Raw genomic sequence first — 16,915 nt, 5'->3', positions numbered from 1 at the left:
CATCTTAAAAATTTTCTGGTATAATACTATAAAAATACATACATAATGTTTTCACTATAAGCTAAAATTACATATCATGGAAGTCTATTGTTTTCTAAACCCAGGCTTCTCTTTTAAAGACTGGTGTTTGCCATAAAGAATTTATTTTTACAAGATACTTCCTTTACAAAACTAATAAACTGTCAAACCATGGACATTTCACACGGTCTACAATAACTGACAGTTAATAGTATCAGAAACTAAAAAGTGAACTGGTAAACAACAATGACTAAATATAGACTATATTATAATCAATAAAAACCAAAACCACAGTGACTAAGAAAAGGCACCTAGAAAGAGGGTATTTATTTGAATATTTCTGAAACATCGTTATAATATCTAAATAATATTACTTTGCAAATACATGTAATATTTCTGCCTTATAAGACCAGGAAAGATCTCAAACAACATAACCTTACACCTCAAGGAACTAGAATAAGAACAACTAAGCCCAAAGTTAGCAGAAGGAAGGGAATAACAAAGATAAGAGTGGAAATAAACAGAGGCTATAAAGACAACAGAAAAGATCAACACAAGTGAGTAGATGTTATGAAAGTATAAACAAAATTGACAATCCTTTAGCTGAACTAAGAAAAAAGATGACTCAAATAAAGATGTATTCCAATTTTAAGAAGTTTTCAAAACTATGAAGTAGAAAGGCTGATGTCTATAGAGTTGCCAGATACATCAACGAATATTTGAAAAACATTTTTTTAAAAGTTATAAGTAAAATATAACATAGAAATGCAAGGAGTAAGAGGCTATGATGAACAATTACTGCCCCAAAATTAAATAACTTAGAAGAAATGGATAAATTTCTAGAGACATACACCTTACCAAACTGAATTAAGAAAAAATAGAAAATCGGCAGACCAATGATAAGTAAGGTGATTGACTCAGTAGTCATCTCAATAGATGCAGAAAAAGCATTTGACAAAGTTCAACATCCATTCATGATCAAGACCCTCGCCAAAGTGGGTATAGAGGGAACATTCCTGAATATAATCAAAGCCATTTATGATAAACCCACAGCAAATATAATCCTCAATGGGGAAAAACTGAAAGCCTTCTCACTCAAATCTGGAACAAGACAGGGATGCCCACTCTCACCACTGCTCTTCAACATAGTTTTGGAAGTCTTAGCCACAGCAATTAGACAAACAAAAGAAATCAAAGGCATCCATATAGGAAGAGAAGAGATCAAACTGTCACTGTATGCAGATGACATGATTCTATACCTAGAAAACCCTAAGGACTCAACCCCAAAACTCCTTGAACTGATTAATAAATTCAGCAAAGTGGCAGGATATAAGATTAACATTCAGAAGTCAGTTGCATTTCTGTATACCAGCAATGAAGCATTAGAAAAGGAATACAAAAATACGATACCTTTTAAAATTGTACCTCACAAAATCAAATACCTCGGAATACACCTAACCAAAGAGGTAAAGGACCTATATGCCGAGAACTATAAAACCTTAATCAAAGAAATCAAAGAAGATGTAAAAAAATGGAAAGATATTCCATGTTCCTGGATTGGAAAAATCAATATTGTGAAAATGGCCATCCTACCCAAAGCAATCTACAGATTCAATGCAATCCCTATCAAATTACCCATGACATTTTTCACAGAACTAGAACAAACAATCCAAACATTTATATGGAACAACAAAAGACCCAGAATCGCCAAAGCAATCCTGAGAAACAAAAACCAAGCAGGAGGCATAACTCTCCCAGACTTCAAGAAATACTACAAAGCCACAGTCATCAAAACAGTGTGGTACTGGTATCAAAACAGACAGACAGACCAATGGAACAGAATAGAGAATCTGGAAATTAACCCTGACACCTATGGTCAATTAATCTTTGACAAGGGAGGCAAGAACATCAAATGGGAAAAGGAAAGTCTATTCAGCAAGCATTGCTGGGAAACCTGGACAGCTGTATGCAAAGCAATGAAACTAGAACACACCCTCACACCATGCACAAAAATAAACTCCAAATGGCTGAAAGACTTAAATATACGACAGGACACCATCAAACTCCTAGAAGAAAACATAGGCAAAACACTCTCTGACATCAACATCATGAATATTTTCTCAGGTCAGTCTCCCAAAGCAATAGAAACTAGAGCAAAAATAAACCCATGGGACCTCATCAAACTGAAAAGCTTTTGCACAGCAAAGGAAACCCAAAAGAAAACAAAAAGACAACTTACAGAATGGGAGAAAATAGTTTCAAATGATGCAACTGACAAGGGCTTAATCTCTAGAATATACAAGCAACTTATACAACTCAACAGCAAAAAAACCAATCAATCAATGGAAAAATGGGCAAAAGACCTGAATAGACATTTCTCCAAAGAAGATATACAGATGGCCAACAAACACATGAAAAAATGCTCAACATCGCTGATTATAAGAGAAATGCAAATCAAAACTACCATGAGATACCACCTCACACCAGTCAGAATGGCCATCATTAATAAATCCACAAATAACAAGTGCTGGAGGGGCTGTGGAGAAAAGGGAACCCTCCTGCACTGTTGGTGGGAATGTAAACTGGTACAGCCACTATGGAGAACAGTTTGGAGATACCTTAGAAATCTATACATAGAACTTCCATATGACCCTGCAATCCCACTCTTGGGCATCTATCCGGACAAAGCTCTACTTAAAAGAGACACATGCACCCGCATGTTCATTGCAGCACTATTCACAATAGCCAGGACATGGAAACAATCCAAATGTCCATCGACAGAGGATTGGATTCGGAAGATGTGGTATATATACACGATGGAATACTACTCAGCCATAAAAAAGGATGACATCATGCCATTTGCAGCAACATGGATGGAACTAGAGAATCTCATACTGAGTGAAATGAGCCAGAAAGACAAAGACAAATACCATATGACATCACTTATAACTGGAATCTAATATCCAGCACAAATGAACATCTCCTCAGAAAAGAAAATCAATCATGGACTTGGAGAAGAGACTTGTGGTTGCCTGATGGGAGGGGGAGGGAGTGGGAGGGATCGGGAGCTTGGGCTTATCAGTCACAACGTAGAATAGATTTACAAGGAGATCCCGCTGAATAGCATTGAGAACTATGTCTAGATACTCATGTTGCAACAGAAGAAATGGTGGGGGAAAAACTGTAATTGTAATGTATACATGTAAGGATAACCTGACCCCCTTGCTGTACAGTGGGAAAATAAAATTTAATAAAAAAAAAAAAAAAAAAAAAAAAAAAAAAAAACTCTCAAAAAATAATAGTTCAGGACAGACAGCTTCACAGGTGAATTCTACTAAACATTTTAAGAAGAATTAATATCAACCCTCAAACTCTTCCAAAAACTAAGAAGAAACATTTTCAAATTTATTTTACAAGCCCAGTATTACCCTGACATAGAAGCCAGACAAGATACTATAAGAAAAGAAAATTACAGGTCAATAGCTCTGATGAACATAGATACAAAAATCCTCAACAAAATACTAGCAAACCAAATTCAAGAATGCATTAAAAGGATCATACATTGTGATCAAGTGAGATTTATCCCTGGGATGGAAAGATGGTTTGACCATCTTTGGAAATCAATAAAACATGATATACCACAATAACAAAATGAAGATAAAGGAAGGATAAAATGAAGGATAAGAGTAAAAGAAAAAAATACGATCATCTCAACAGATGCAGAAAAGTTATTTGACAGAATTAAATATACTTTCCATGATAAAAGTCTTAATAAATTAAGTACAGAAGGAAGGTACCTCTACATAATAAAGGCCATTTATGACAAGCCCACAGCCAACATCATTCTAGGTAAAAAGCTGAGTATTCTTCTCAAGACAGGAACAAGAAAGGGATGCCCACTCTCACCACTACTGTTCAACATAGTACTAGACGTCCTAGCCACAACAATTGGCAAGAAAAGGAAATTAAAGGCATTCAAGTAGGAAAGAAGAAATAAAATCATCTCTGTGTGCAGATGACCTGATCTTATACAAAGAAAACCCTAAAATCTCGACCAAAAAGCTCTTAGAACTAATCAATGAATTTAGCAAAATTGCAGGACACAAAAATGAATGTACAAAAATCAGCTGCAAAAAAAGTCAACTGCATTTCTATACACTAACAATGAACTACTTGAAAGAGAAATCAAGAAAAAATACCATTTATAATATCATTCAAAACAATAAAATCCTCAGAAATACATTTAACAGAAGATGAAAGACTGCACACTTAAAACTATGATACTGAGGAAAGAAACTGAAGAAGACACAAATAAATGGGAAGATAACCTGTGTTCTTGGACTGAATTAATATTGTTAAAATGTCCATACCATCTCAAGTGATCTGCAGATTCAGTATAATCTCTATCAAAATTTCAATGGCATTTTTTATAGGAACAGAAAAAAAATATTCTAAAATTTGTATGAGACCACAAAAGTTTCTGAATAGTGAAAGCAATCTTAAGAACAAAAGAACAGGTGTTCTGGAGTTCTCATTTTGGGTCAGCAGGTTAAGAATCTGACTAATAGCCATGAGGATGGGGCTTGATCCCAGGCCCTGCTCAATAGGTTAAGGATCCAGAGTTGCCTCAAGCTGCAGTAAAATGGTCGTGAACGTGGCTCAGATCTGGCATTGCCCAGCACCTGCAACTCTGCCCAGCACCTGCAACTCTGATTCAATCACTAGCCTGGGAAATTCCATATGCTGCAGGTGTGGTCCTAAAAAGCAAAAAAAAACCCCACAAACAAACAAACAAAAACAAAACAAAACAAAACAAAAAACCCAAAGAACAAGAGTTCCCTGATGAGTAGGTTAAGGATCCAGTGTTATCACTGCTGGGGACAAGTTCAATCCCTGGCCCAGGAACTTCCACATGCTGCAAGTGGTACAGGCAAAAAAAAAAAAAAAAAAAAAAAAAAGAAGGAGAAGAAAGCTAAAGGCATCACACTACTTGATTTCAAACCATATTGCAAGACTACCACAATCAAAATGGTATGGGGCCAGCATAAAAACAGGCACATAGATCCATGGAACAAAAAGGAGAGCCCAGAAATAAGTCCACACATATGCTCAACTAATATCTGACAAGGTGCCAAGAATACATAATGAAGAAAAGATAGTGTCTTCAATAAATGGTCCTGGGAAAACAATAATATCTATAAGCAAAAGAATGAGACTGGAACTTATTTTATATCACTCACAAAAATTAATTCAAAATGGATTAGATTTTTTTTTTTTCTTTTTCTTTTTAGGGCTGCACCCATGAGGCAGATGGAGGTTCCTGGGCTAGGGGTCAAATTGTGGCTACAGCTGTCAGTCTACACTACAGCCTCAGCAATGCCAGATTCAGCTGTGTCTGCAACCTACACCACAGCTCAGGGCAATGCCAGATCCTTAACCCACTAAGCAGGGCCAGGGATTGAACCCACGTCCTCATGAATAGTAGTCAGGTTCGTTACCACTGAGCCATGACGGGAACTTCCAAAATGGATAAAATTTATATTTAAGACCTGAAAACACAAAGCTCCCAGAAGAAAATACAGGGGAAAAAGTTCCTTGGCATTGGTCTTGGCAACAATTATTTGGATTTGACATCAAAGCAAAAGCAAAAATAAACAGGTGGGACTACAAACTAAAGGGTTTCTGCACAGCAGAGGACACCATCAACAGAAGAAAAAACACCTTACTAAATGGGAGAAACTATTTGCAAGTCATATATCTGATAGAGGTTAATATCCAAAATATTTAAAGAATTATACAACTCAATAGCAAAAAAAAAAAAAAAAAAAACAACCACACAAATAAGCAATCTGACTTAAAAATGGGCTGAGGAATGGAAGAGACATTTTTTTCCAAAGAAGACATACAAACGGCCAACAAGAACAAGAAATGGTGCTCAACATTACTTATCATTAGGAAAATGTAAATCAAAAGCACCAAGAGATATCACTTTACACCTGTTAGAAAGACTATTATCAAAAAGTCCAAAGATAACAGTATGTTGGCCAGCATGTAGAGAAAAGGGAACACTCGTGCACTGTTGGGAATATAAATTGATATAATCACTATGGAAACAATATGGAGGATCCTCAAAAAATTAAAAATAGAACTTCCATATGATCCAGCAATCCCAATCCTGGATATATATTTGAAAGAAATGAAATCAGTTATCTCAAAAGAAAAACCTGCACTCCCATTTTCATTGGAGCTTTACTCACAATAGTCAAGACATGGAAATAACTCAAGCATCTCCCAATGGATGAATGGATAAAGAAAATGTGGTATGTGCATGCGCACAGACACACAGACACACACACACACACAAACAAACACACACAGGAATATTACTCTGCCACAAAAAAGATGGAAATCCTGTCCTCTGCAGCGATATGGATGAACCTGGAAGGCCTTATATTACATGGAATAAGTCAGACAGAGAAAGACATATACTGGATGGTTTCATTTATATGTGTAAACAAAACAAACAAAAACGACAATTTCATAGAAACAGACAAGAAGAGCAGTTGCCAGGGGCTGAGGTTGTGGGAGAAAGGGGAAGAAATGTATGTCAATGAGTACAAACTTTTAGTTATAATAAAAATAAGTTCTGGAGTTCCCGTCGTGGCGCAGTGGTTAACGAATCCAACTAGGAACCATGAGGTTGTGGGTTCGGTCCCTGCCCTGGCTCAGTGGGTTAACGATCCGGCGTTGCCGTGAGCTGTGGTGTAGGTTGCAGACGCGGCTCGGATCCCGCGTTGCTGTGGCTCTGGCGTAGGCTGGTGGCTGCAGCTCGGATTTGACCCCTAGCCTGGGAACCTCCATATGCCGCGGGAGCGGCCCAAGAAATAGCAACAACAACAACAACAAACACACACACACACAAAAAAAAAAGACAAAAAAATAAAATAAAAAAAAAAAAAGTTCTGAGGATCGAATGCACATCATGGTGACTATAGCTAGTAATAAAGTATTGTATACTTGAAATTTGTTATAAACAAATCCTAAGCCTTACCTATACCCACAAACACACACAAACTATGTGGGAGGACTGACATGCTATCTTGACCACGGCAATTACTTCACACTATATCTGCGTGACATATCACATAGCACACTTTAAATATAGACAATTATAATCTTCCCATTATTCCTTGACAATGCTGAAAAAATACGTAAATAAAAAGGTGGCAACATTAGGAGATACAATAGAGGAAGACATTTAGTCTACTACATTAAGGAAAGAAGTTCAGAAAGAGATACCAATCTATCATGTAACATCAGTTAATTTATTTCCTAGAAAGTAGACTTACAAAAGACCTACTGATAATAAACACATACTTTAACATGTATAACAGGCCAAGAAGAAAATTTATTTTTTCCTTTTAAAAGAATGTACAGGGAGTTCCTGTTGTGGCTCAGCAGTTAGCGAACCCAACTAGCAGCCATGAGGACGCGGATTTGATCCCTGGCCTTGCTCAGTGGGTTAAGGATCTGGCATTGCCGTGAGTTGTGGTGTAGGTCACAGATGTGGCTTGGATCCTGAGTTGCTGTGGCTGTGGTGTAGGCCGGTGGTTTCAGCTTCAACTAGGTCCCTAGCCTGGAAACCTCCATATGCCGTGGGTGCGGCCCTAAAAAGACAAAAGACAAATAAATAAATAAAAGAATGTACATGGTTTTGGTCATAAGCCGAAGGTCTCCCTGAGCATTTTGACAGTCTTCAGAAAGATAGAGTAAACTCTCCATTAGGTACAATTAATTAAAATTTAACATGAACTAGCATCTTAGTATCCACGGTATGCTAAGAAAGTTAATCCTAGACACTTCTAATTCTCTGAATACAATTTTAAATTTCAAAAATGAACAATTATGGGAGTTCCCATCGTGGCCCAGCGGTTAACAACTCTGACTAGGAACCATGAAGTTGCAGGTTCGATCACTGGCCTCGCTCAGTGGGTTGAGGATCTGGCATTGCCGTGAGCTGTGGTGTAAGGCTGCAGATGTGGTTCGGATTCTGCACTGCTGCGGCTCTGGCGTAGACCAGTGACTACAGCTTGGATTAGACCCCTAGCCTGGGAACCTCCATATGCTGTAGGAGCAGCCCTAGGAAAGACAAAAAAAAAAAAAAAAACAACAATTATGTTCAACACAGTTTTAAAATTAGGTGTATTTTATTATTTTATAATGCTTTGAAAACGAGTAATTCATATTAGAAATATATATAACTCTAGTGTGTTTCATTAGCCATTTCAATTTCTAACTGCATAAACTAAAACAGACTATAGGAGTTCCCGTTGTGGCGCAGTGGTTAACAAATCCGACTAGGAACCATGAGGTTGCGGGTTCGGTCCCTGCCCTGGCTCAGTGGGTTAACGATCCGGCGTTGCCGTGAGCTGTGGTGTAGGTTGCAGACGCGGCTCGGATCCCGCGTTGCTGTGGCTCTGGCGTAGGCTGGTGGCTGCAGCTCGGATTTGACCCCTAGCCTGGGAACCTCCATATGCCGCGGGAGCGGCCCAAGAAATAGCAACAACAACAACAACAAAAGACAAAAGACAAAAAAATAAAAAAATAAAAAAAAAAATAAAACAGACTATAATGTTTCAGAAAAGCTGAAAAAATGCCCAATGGTTATGTCAGAGCCACTAGTATTAGCTCAAACACTTTAATGCTAGTGTGTCTCTTTAGAATATGAGTAAATAAAAGTTTCTATAATGTATCTATTTAATACTTTCTGCTCCTTTCTTTTCTAATTAAAATAGTTAAGGAAAAATAGTGGTTGAAAGATATTCTCAAGATTCATACTATAAAAGTTTATAATAAAACACTTTTGCAATCATATGTAAAACTATGTATTCATAATCACTGTTAAGTTACATATTACATGATATAATTGACACCATCCCTACTTGTTTGTTTTCATGGAAATTTCACATACATTCTTTTACTCACTCATCCTAAGGAACCTAAGATGGAGACAAGGAACCTGTAATCAAGCTTGTTTTACTGAGGCCTCGAATAACAGGTATGATATTGATGTTATTTGGCATCTGATATTTGTAATTAAAAGAAAAATCATTATTGGTCATTATAATGTTGCTTCAAATTTTATTTTAAAAAGTTGACAATATTCCTTGGCTTACCTGCTGCATGTAACAAACTAGCTTCTACTCTGTGGGGAACTCTTGGTGGAATTTTCATAGATGCACGAATCTGGTAAAAACTAAAGCAAAAGAGAAAAGAAGTTACTTCAAAATGTTTTAAAAATGCCCAATGCCCCAACTTCTATATATTTAAATGTGTTAAAATAATAAAGGTGTTCTCCTTATATCAGTCTCCTCTAGTATTTACTACTGGTGGAAAACAACGTATCAGATCTACAGATCAAATATTAACATGGCATAAAACTCAAAGGGAAGTAGGCATGTATAAAGATGAAAGAAACAGATAAAAAATATACATGCTACTTCCCACTTTAAATAAGAGATATCAATCACAGGAGTTATTAAGACATCTAAGAGTTTCACTGCTTAATTTATTCATTTTTTTTCTTTTAAAAGATAATATAAATTATTCTTAAGCATAATTTTGAGAAAATACAATTAATAATAAATGGTTTCTAAAAATTGGTTCCATAATATAAATGACAAAATAAAGATATATATTTGGCTTAAAGAATTCAGAATTTTTTCAAGGTGAAAGCTACTTATTTATGGACTTTTATTTGCTTATTCTATAAGATTAAAAATACATACATTATTTTTTCAACATTTTTTTCTTTTAAATTTTATGGCCACACCAGAAGCATGTGGAAGTTCCTCAGCCAGGGACTGAACCTGAGCCACAGATACAACATATACCGCAGGTGTGAAAATGCCAGGTCACTTAACCCACTGCACTAGGCCAGGGATCAAACCCAAGCTGCTGCAGTCGAATTCTTAACCCATTGCGCCATGGCAGTAACTCCCTTCAAAAACTACTTTTAAGAGTATCACTCATTAATAATAAAAGTTCAAATAAAAAAGAATTCAAGGAGTTCCCATCATGGCTCAGTGGTTAACGAATCTGACTAGGAACCGAGAGGTTGCGGGTTCAATCCCTGGCCTTGCTCAGTGGGTTAAGGACCTGGTGTTGCTGTGAGCAGTGGAGTAGGTCACAGACAGACATGGCTCGGATCCCCCATTGCTGTGGCTGTGGCGTAGGCCGGTGGCTACAGCTCTGATTGGACCCCTAGCCTGGGAACCTCCATATGTCGCGGGAGCGGCCCAAGAAATGGCAAAAAGACAAAAAGACAAAAAAAAAAAAAAAAAAAGACACGCACACACACAAAAAGAATTACAAGGTAAAAGCATTAAAATAAAATATGCTTGTGTTTTAACATCATTACATACGGGTTTGTGTATAGAAAGGAATATACAATATACATGTATCTACACCCATACCCACACACACGGTTATTAAAAGCTAAATCGAGATTACAGATTAGGCCTTGAGGGTCACCATCACTACTGAAGGCCCTGCAACCAGAAATACCCTGGGCTCTCACCTCCCTTTAGGTCCTCACCATGGCCAAAGGCCTGGCAACCAGTGACTAGCTACAGATGCTGCCCATTGCTCCCACCTCCCTGGAAGCATGCAAAGCACCTGCACACACCCTATCAAGGAGATAATGGCCTGTACATATTGAGGAAGAGACAGCAAAAATCCAAACCAAAAGCAGCCCTAACACCAAAAAAAAAAAAAAAAAAAAAAAAAAAAGAAGAGTAAGCCCTCACAAGCTACCCAAGGATGTTCCTGCATATAAACAGCACTCAAAGACTATGCAGATAATCATTTTCAATCAACTCACAGAATAAGAAAAATACAAGCAAAATGAAGAAGCACAGGAACCATTCTCAGTTAAAATAATAGGAGAAACCCCCTGAAGGGGCAATTAATGAAACAGACCTTTGCACTCTAACAGATGAAAGTTTAAAAAGGAGGTAATGAAATCCGACTAGGAACCATGAGGTTGCAGGTTCAGTCCCTGCGCTTGCTCAGTGGGTTAAGGATCCGACATTGCCGTGAGCTGTGGTGTAGGTTGCAGATGCAGCTCGGACCATGCGTTGCTGTGGCTCTGGCGTAGGCTGGTGGCTACAGCTCTGATTAGACCCCTAGCCTGGGAACCTCCATATGCCACGGGAGCGACCCAAGAAATAACAAAAAGACAAAAAAAAAAAAAAAAAATAGAAAATACTGAAGGAATTAAGAACATATATTAATAGTAATACAGATTACTTTAAAAATAAACTAGATGGGTTAAGGATCTGGCATTGCCATGAGCTGTGGTGTAGGTCGCAGACACGGCTTGGATCCCGCGTTGCTGTGGCTCTGGCGTAGGCTGGCAGCTACAGCTCCGATTAGACCCCTAGCCTGGGAACCTCCATATGCCGCGAGAGCGGCCCAAGAAATGGCAAAAAGACAAAAAAATAAATAAATAAATAAAAATAAAAATAAACTAGAAAGAGGAGTTCCCATCGTTGCTCAGTGGTTACCAAATTCGACTGGGAACCATGAGGTTGCAGGTTCGATCCCTGGCCTTGCTCAGTGGGTTAAGGATCCGGTATTGCCATGAGCTGTGGAGTAGGTCACAAATGTGGCTCGGATCTCACGTTGCTATGGCTGTGGGATAGGTCAGCAGCTACAGCTCTGATTAGACCCCTAGCCTAGCCTAGGAATCTCCATATGCCATGGTGCAGCCCTAGAAAAGACAAAGAGTCCAAAAAAAAAAAAAAAGAAAAAAGAAAGAAAGAAAGAAAGAAACTAGAAAGATGAGCCAAGAAAAATTAAAAAATTCATTTGCAAAGACAAAAGCAGAAAGGCATTGAACAGTAAAATGAATATACACAATGGAATACTACTAAGCCATGGAAAAGGACAAAATAATGCCATCTGCAGCAACATGGATGGAACTAGAACCTCTCATACTAAGTGAAGTCAGAAAAAGAAAGACAAATACCATATGATATCACTTATTTCAGGAATCTAATATACAGCACAAATAAACCTTTTCACAGAAAAGAAACTCATGGACTTGGAGAACAGACTTGTGGTTGCCGAGGGGGAGGGAGAGGGGTGGACTGAGAATCTGGGGTTAAGAGAGGCAAACTATTACCTTTGGAATAGATAAGCAATGAGATCTTGCTGTACAGCACTGGGAACGCTATCTAGTCCCTTATGATGGAGCATAATGGAGGATAATTTGAGAAAAAGAATGTATATATGTATGTGTGGCTGGGTCACTTTGCTGTACAGTAGAAAATTGACAGAACACTGTAAACCAGCTATAATGGAAAAAATAAAAATCATTTAAAAAATTATGCAAAGGAACGAATAATTGACTAGGAAGATAGGATAATGGGAATTACCCAGTCAGGACAGCAAAAAGAAAACCAAATGAAATAACATGAAAGTAATATAAGAAATATATAGGATAATATAACATGGGTCAATCTGCATAATAGAGATTCCAGTAGGAAAAGAAAAAGAAAAGGTGATTGAAAATGTATTTGCAGAAATTATGGCTAAAACCTTTTCAAATCTAAAGAAGGAAACAGATATCCAGATAAAGAAAGCATAAAGGGCCCCAAATAAGTTGAACCCAAACAGACCTATACCAAGATACATTACAATAATGTTAAAGATAAGGAGAGGATTCTAAAGGCAGCAAGAGAAAAAGAGTTAATTATAAGGGGAACCCACATAAGGCTATCAGCTGATTTCTCTACAGAAACACTACACATCAGAAGAGAGTAGTGAGCTATATTCAAAATTCTAAAAGGGAAAAATGTACAGCCAAGAATACTTACCTAGCAAGATTATCGTCTAAAATATAAGGAGAAACAAAGAATTTCTCAAACAAAAACTAAAAGAATACAGCAATGCTAAGCCCATTCTAAAAGAAATATTGAAAGTTCTCCTCTAAGTAGGAAAGAACTAAGAAGATACATGATGGAGGAAATCACAATTGGAAAGGAATCACTTAAAGAAGCCAGTATACAGGTTAAAAAGAAGCAGAAAACTTATTTGTGAAAGCAATGATAAGCATAAGAAACAGCAAAAGGATAAACAGGAAGATGTAAACAAAAAAAAATCAAAATCATAAAATGTGGGGAAGAAGAGTAAGGAAATCTAAACTCTTTTTTTAAAATGTATTTGAGCCTATGGGACTATCAGTCTAAAGCAAGCAGATATAGAAAAGGATTAACATATGTGAAAAACAGGGCAACCACAAATCAAAATCAAACAGTACCTTCACAAAAACCAAAAAAAGGGACACAAGCATAAAATAAAATCACCCAATGAAAAAAAGAAAAAGAACAAAGGAGAAACAGAATCAACTGAAAAACAAGGTTTAAAATGGCAATTAAATATATATGTATCAATAATTACATGTCAATAGACTGAATGCTCAAATCAAAAGATACAGAATGGCCAACTGGATGAAAAAACAAGACCTATACTATGCTGCTTACAAGAGCAAACCTGCCACCTTAGAGCAAAAGATGGTTCGATATATGCATATCAATCACTGTAATACACAACATTAATAAAAGTCAAAAACCACATGATCATCTCAACAGATGCAGAAAAAGCATTTGACAAAATCCAACGTTGGTTCATGATAAAAACTCTTACCAAAGTGGGTATAGAGGGAATATACCTCAACACAATAAAAGCCATTTATGACAAACCCACAGCCAATACAATCTCAACAGAGAAAAGCAGAAAGCTGTCCCACTAAAATCTGAAATGAGATACCCACTCTCACCACTTTTATTCAACATATTATTGTAAGTCCTAGCCACAGCAATCAGACAAACAAAAGAAATAAAAGGTATCCAAATTAGAAAAGAAGAGGTAAAACTGTCACACATCATACAGACGACATGCTACTACATAGAGAATACCCTAAAGACTCCATAAAAAAACTACTTGAACTGATCAACAAATTCAGCAAGTAGGATACGAGATTAACATTCAGAAATTGGTTGCATTTCTGTATACTAACAATGAAATATTACAAAAAGAACATGAAGAACAATACCTTTTAAAATAGCACCCCAAAAAATTAAATATCTAGGAATAAAACTGATCAAGCAGTGAAAGACTTATGTGCAGAGAACTATAAAACATTAATCAAGGAAATTAAAGAGGATTCAAAGAAACAGAAAACTATCCCATGCTCCTGGAATGGAAGAATTACTATCATTAAAATGACCATACTACCCAAAGAAATCTATATATTTAATGTGATCCCTATCAAATTACCCATGACATTTTTCACAGAACTTGAACAAATGATCCAAAAATGTATATGTAACCATAAAAGACCCAGAATTGCCAAAGCAATCCCATGGACAAAAAAACAAACCAGTTGGCATAAGTCTTCCAGACTTCAGACAATATTACAAAGCTATGGTAATCAAAACAGTGTGGTAATGGCACAAAAACAGACATACAGATCAATGGAAAAGAAAAGAGAGCACAGAAATAAACCCCAGAAACCTATGATCAATTAATCCACAAAAGAGGAAAGAATACAATGTGGGAAAAAGACAGTCTCTTCAGCAAGTGGTACTGGGAAAACTGGACAGCTGAATGTAAATCAATGAAACCAGAACACACCCTCACACCATTCACAAAAATAAACTCAAAATGGCTTAAAGACTGAAACATAAGACAAGACATCATAAAACTCCTAGAAAAGAACATAGGCAAAACATTCTGACATAAATTATACAGATGTTTTCTTAGGTCAGTTTCCCAAGGCAATAGAAATAAAAACAAAAATACACCAATGGGTCCTAATCAAACTTATAAGCTTTTGCACAGCAAAGGAAACCAAAGGAAGGAAGGAGGGAAGGAAAGACAACCTATGGGATGGGAGCAAATAGTTGCAAAGGACACAACCAACAAGGACTTGATCTCCAAAACATACAAACAGCTCACACAACTCAACAACAAAAAAGCAACCCTATCAAAAAATGGGCAGGGAGTTCCCTTTGTGGCTCAGTGGTTAACAAATCCAACTAGAAACCATGAGGTTGTGGGTTCGATCCCTGGCCTTGCTCAGTGGGTTAAAGATCCAGTGTTGCCGTGAACTGTAGTGTAGATTGCAGACGCGGCTCGGATCCTGCGTTGCTGTGGCTCTGGCGTAGGCTGGCGGCTACAGCTCTGATTGGACTCCTAGCCTGGGAATCTCCATGTACCGCGGGAGTGGCCCTAGAAAAGGCAAAAAGACAAAGAGTAATGATACAATATCATTAAATATATAAAAAATCCATCAATTCATATTTGTACAGGCATAATTTGTTTTACTGCTCTTTATTTACAGATTTATTTATTTACAAATTGAAGGTCTGTAGCAACCCTATGTCAATCAAGTCTATTGGTGCCATTTTCTCAAAGAAGCATTTGCTCACCTCGTGTTTCAGTGTCATATTTTGGCAATTCTCACAATATTTCGAACTTTTTCATCATTATTATATTTGTTATGGTGATCTGTTATCAGAGAACATTGACGCTACTCTCGTAACTGTTTGGTGGCACCACGAACCACACAAACATTGTCTTCTAAACTGATCCCCCAACCAACTGCTCCCCCATCTCTCTCCCTCTCCTCAGGACCCCCTATTCCCTGAGACAAATAATACTGAAATTAGCCCAATTGATAACCCTACAATGGCCTCTAAGAGTTCAAGTGTTCAAGAGAAGGGAAGGGCTGGTTGTTCTTCACTTTGATTCAAAAGCGAGAAATGATTAAGAAGGCACATTGAAAGCTGATAGGCAGAAATTTAGGCCTCTAATAGCAAACAGCCAAGTTGTGAAAGCAAAGGAAAAGCCTTAAAGGAAATTAAAAGTGAACACAGAATGATAAGAAAGTAAAACAGTCTACTGCTAATACAAAGAAAGTTTCAGTGGTCTGCAGAGATCAAACCAACTATACCACTCCCTTATGCCAAAGTCGAATCCACAGCCAAGTCTTAACTCTCTTCAATCCTCTTAAAGTTGAAAGAGGTGAAGAAGCTACAGAAGAAACGCTTAAAGCTAGCAGAGGTTAATTCCTGAAGTTTAAGGAAAGAAGCTGACTCCGTAACGTAAAAGTGCAAGGTGAAAAAGCAAGTGCTTATGTAGAAGCTGCAGCATGTTATCCCGAAGATTTAGCTGAGATAATTCAATGTAGATGAAACTGTCTTCTATCAGAAGATGCCACCTAGGACTTTCAAGCTAGTGAGGCTTCAAAACTTCAAAGGACAAGCTGACTCTTACTAGGAGTTAATGCAGCTGGTGACTTGGTGACGATGTTGAAGCTAATGCTTATCTACCATTCTAAAAATCCTAGGGCCCTTAAGAATTATGCTAAACTACTCTGCCTGTGCTCTATAAATGGAACAAACACTGAATAACAGTGAATTTGTTTATAACATAGTTTACTGAATATTTTAAGCCCACTGCTGATACCTACTGGTCAGAAAAAAAGATTTCTTTCAAAATATTACTGCTCATTGACAGTGCACCTGATCCCCCCAGAGTCCTGATGAAGATGGACAATAAAATTCATGTTGTTTTAATGCCTGCTAACACAACATCCATTCTGCAGCCCTTGGATCAAGAAGTCATTTAAGTCTCATTATTTAAGAAAGACATTTCAAAAGGCTATAGCTTCCAGAGATGGTGATTTCCCAAGTGGATCTGTACAGAGTCAATTGAAAACCTTCTGGAAAATCAACATTCCAGATGCCACTAAGAACAGTTGTGATTCCTAAAGAGGTCCAAATATCAACACTTAAAAAATGGGTTCAGAAGAAGTTGATTCCAACCC

The 16,915-nt window shown here is 37.3% G+C and overlaps 1 protein-coding gene across 10 annotated transcripts in view; it reads right to left on the bottom strand.

Annotated features, from left to right (window-relative positions):
* The window catches only part of FAM135A (family with sequence similarity 135 member A), a 136,486-nt gene that overhangs the window by 90,039 nt on the left and 29,532 nt on the right, over positions 1-16,915 (bottom strand). For all 10 annotated transcript variants that reach the window (XR_014805028.1, XM_013992626.3, XM_084958701.1 and 7 more), the window contains exon 5: positions 9,195-9,274. Coding sequence is in view for 7 of the 10 variants with exons in the window: in XM_013992626.3 (XP_013848080.1) it covers positions 9,195-9,274 (80 nt within the window). In the remaining 3 variants the exon portion in view is untranslated. The remainder of the gene's footprint in view (positions 1-9,194; positions 9,275-16,915) is intronic.

The sequence above is a fragment of the Sus scrofa genome, chromosome 1 (assembly GCF_054392235.1).
Source record: "Sus scrofa isolate SSC_HxYL_T2T_F1_AM1 chromosome 1, Sscrofa_HxYL_maternal_Yorkshire_Landrace_v2.0, whole genome shotgun sequence".
In the NCBI taxonomy this organism is placed as follows: domain Eukaryota; kingdom Metazoa; phylum Chordata; class Mammalia; order Artiodactyla; family Suidae; genus Sus; species Sus scrofa.
Note: the sequence above shows the minus strand (reverse complement) of the source record. Positions and strands in the feature narration are given on the sequence as shown.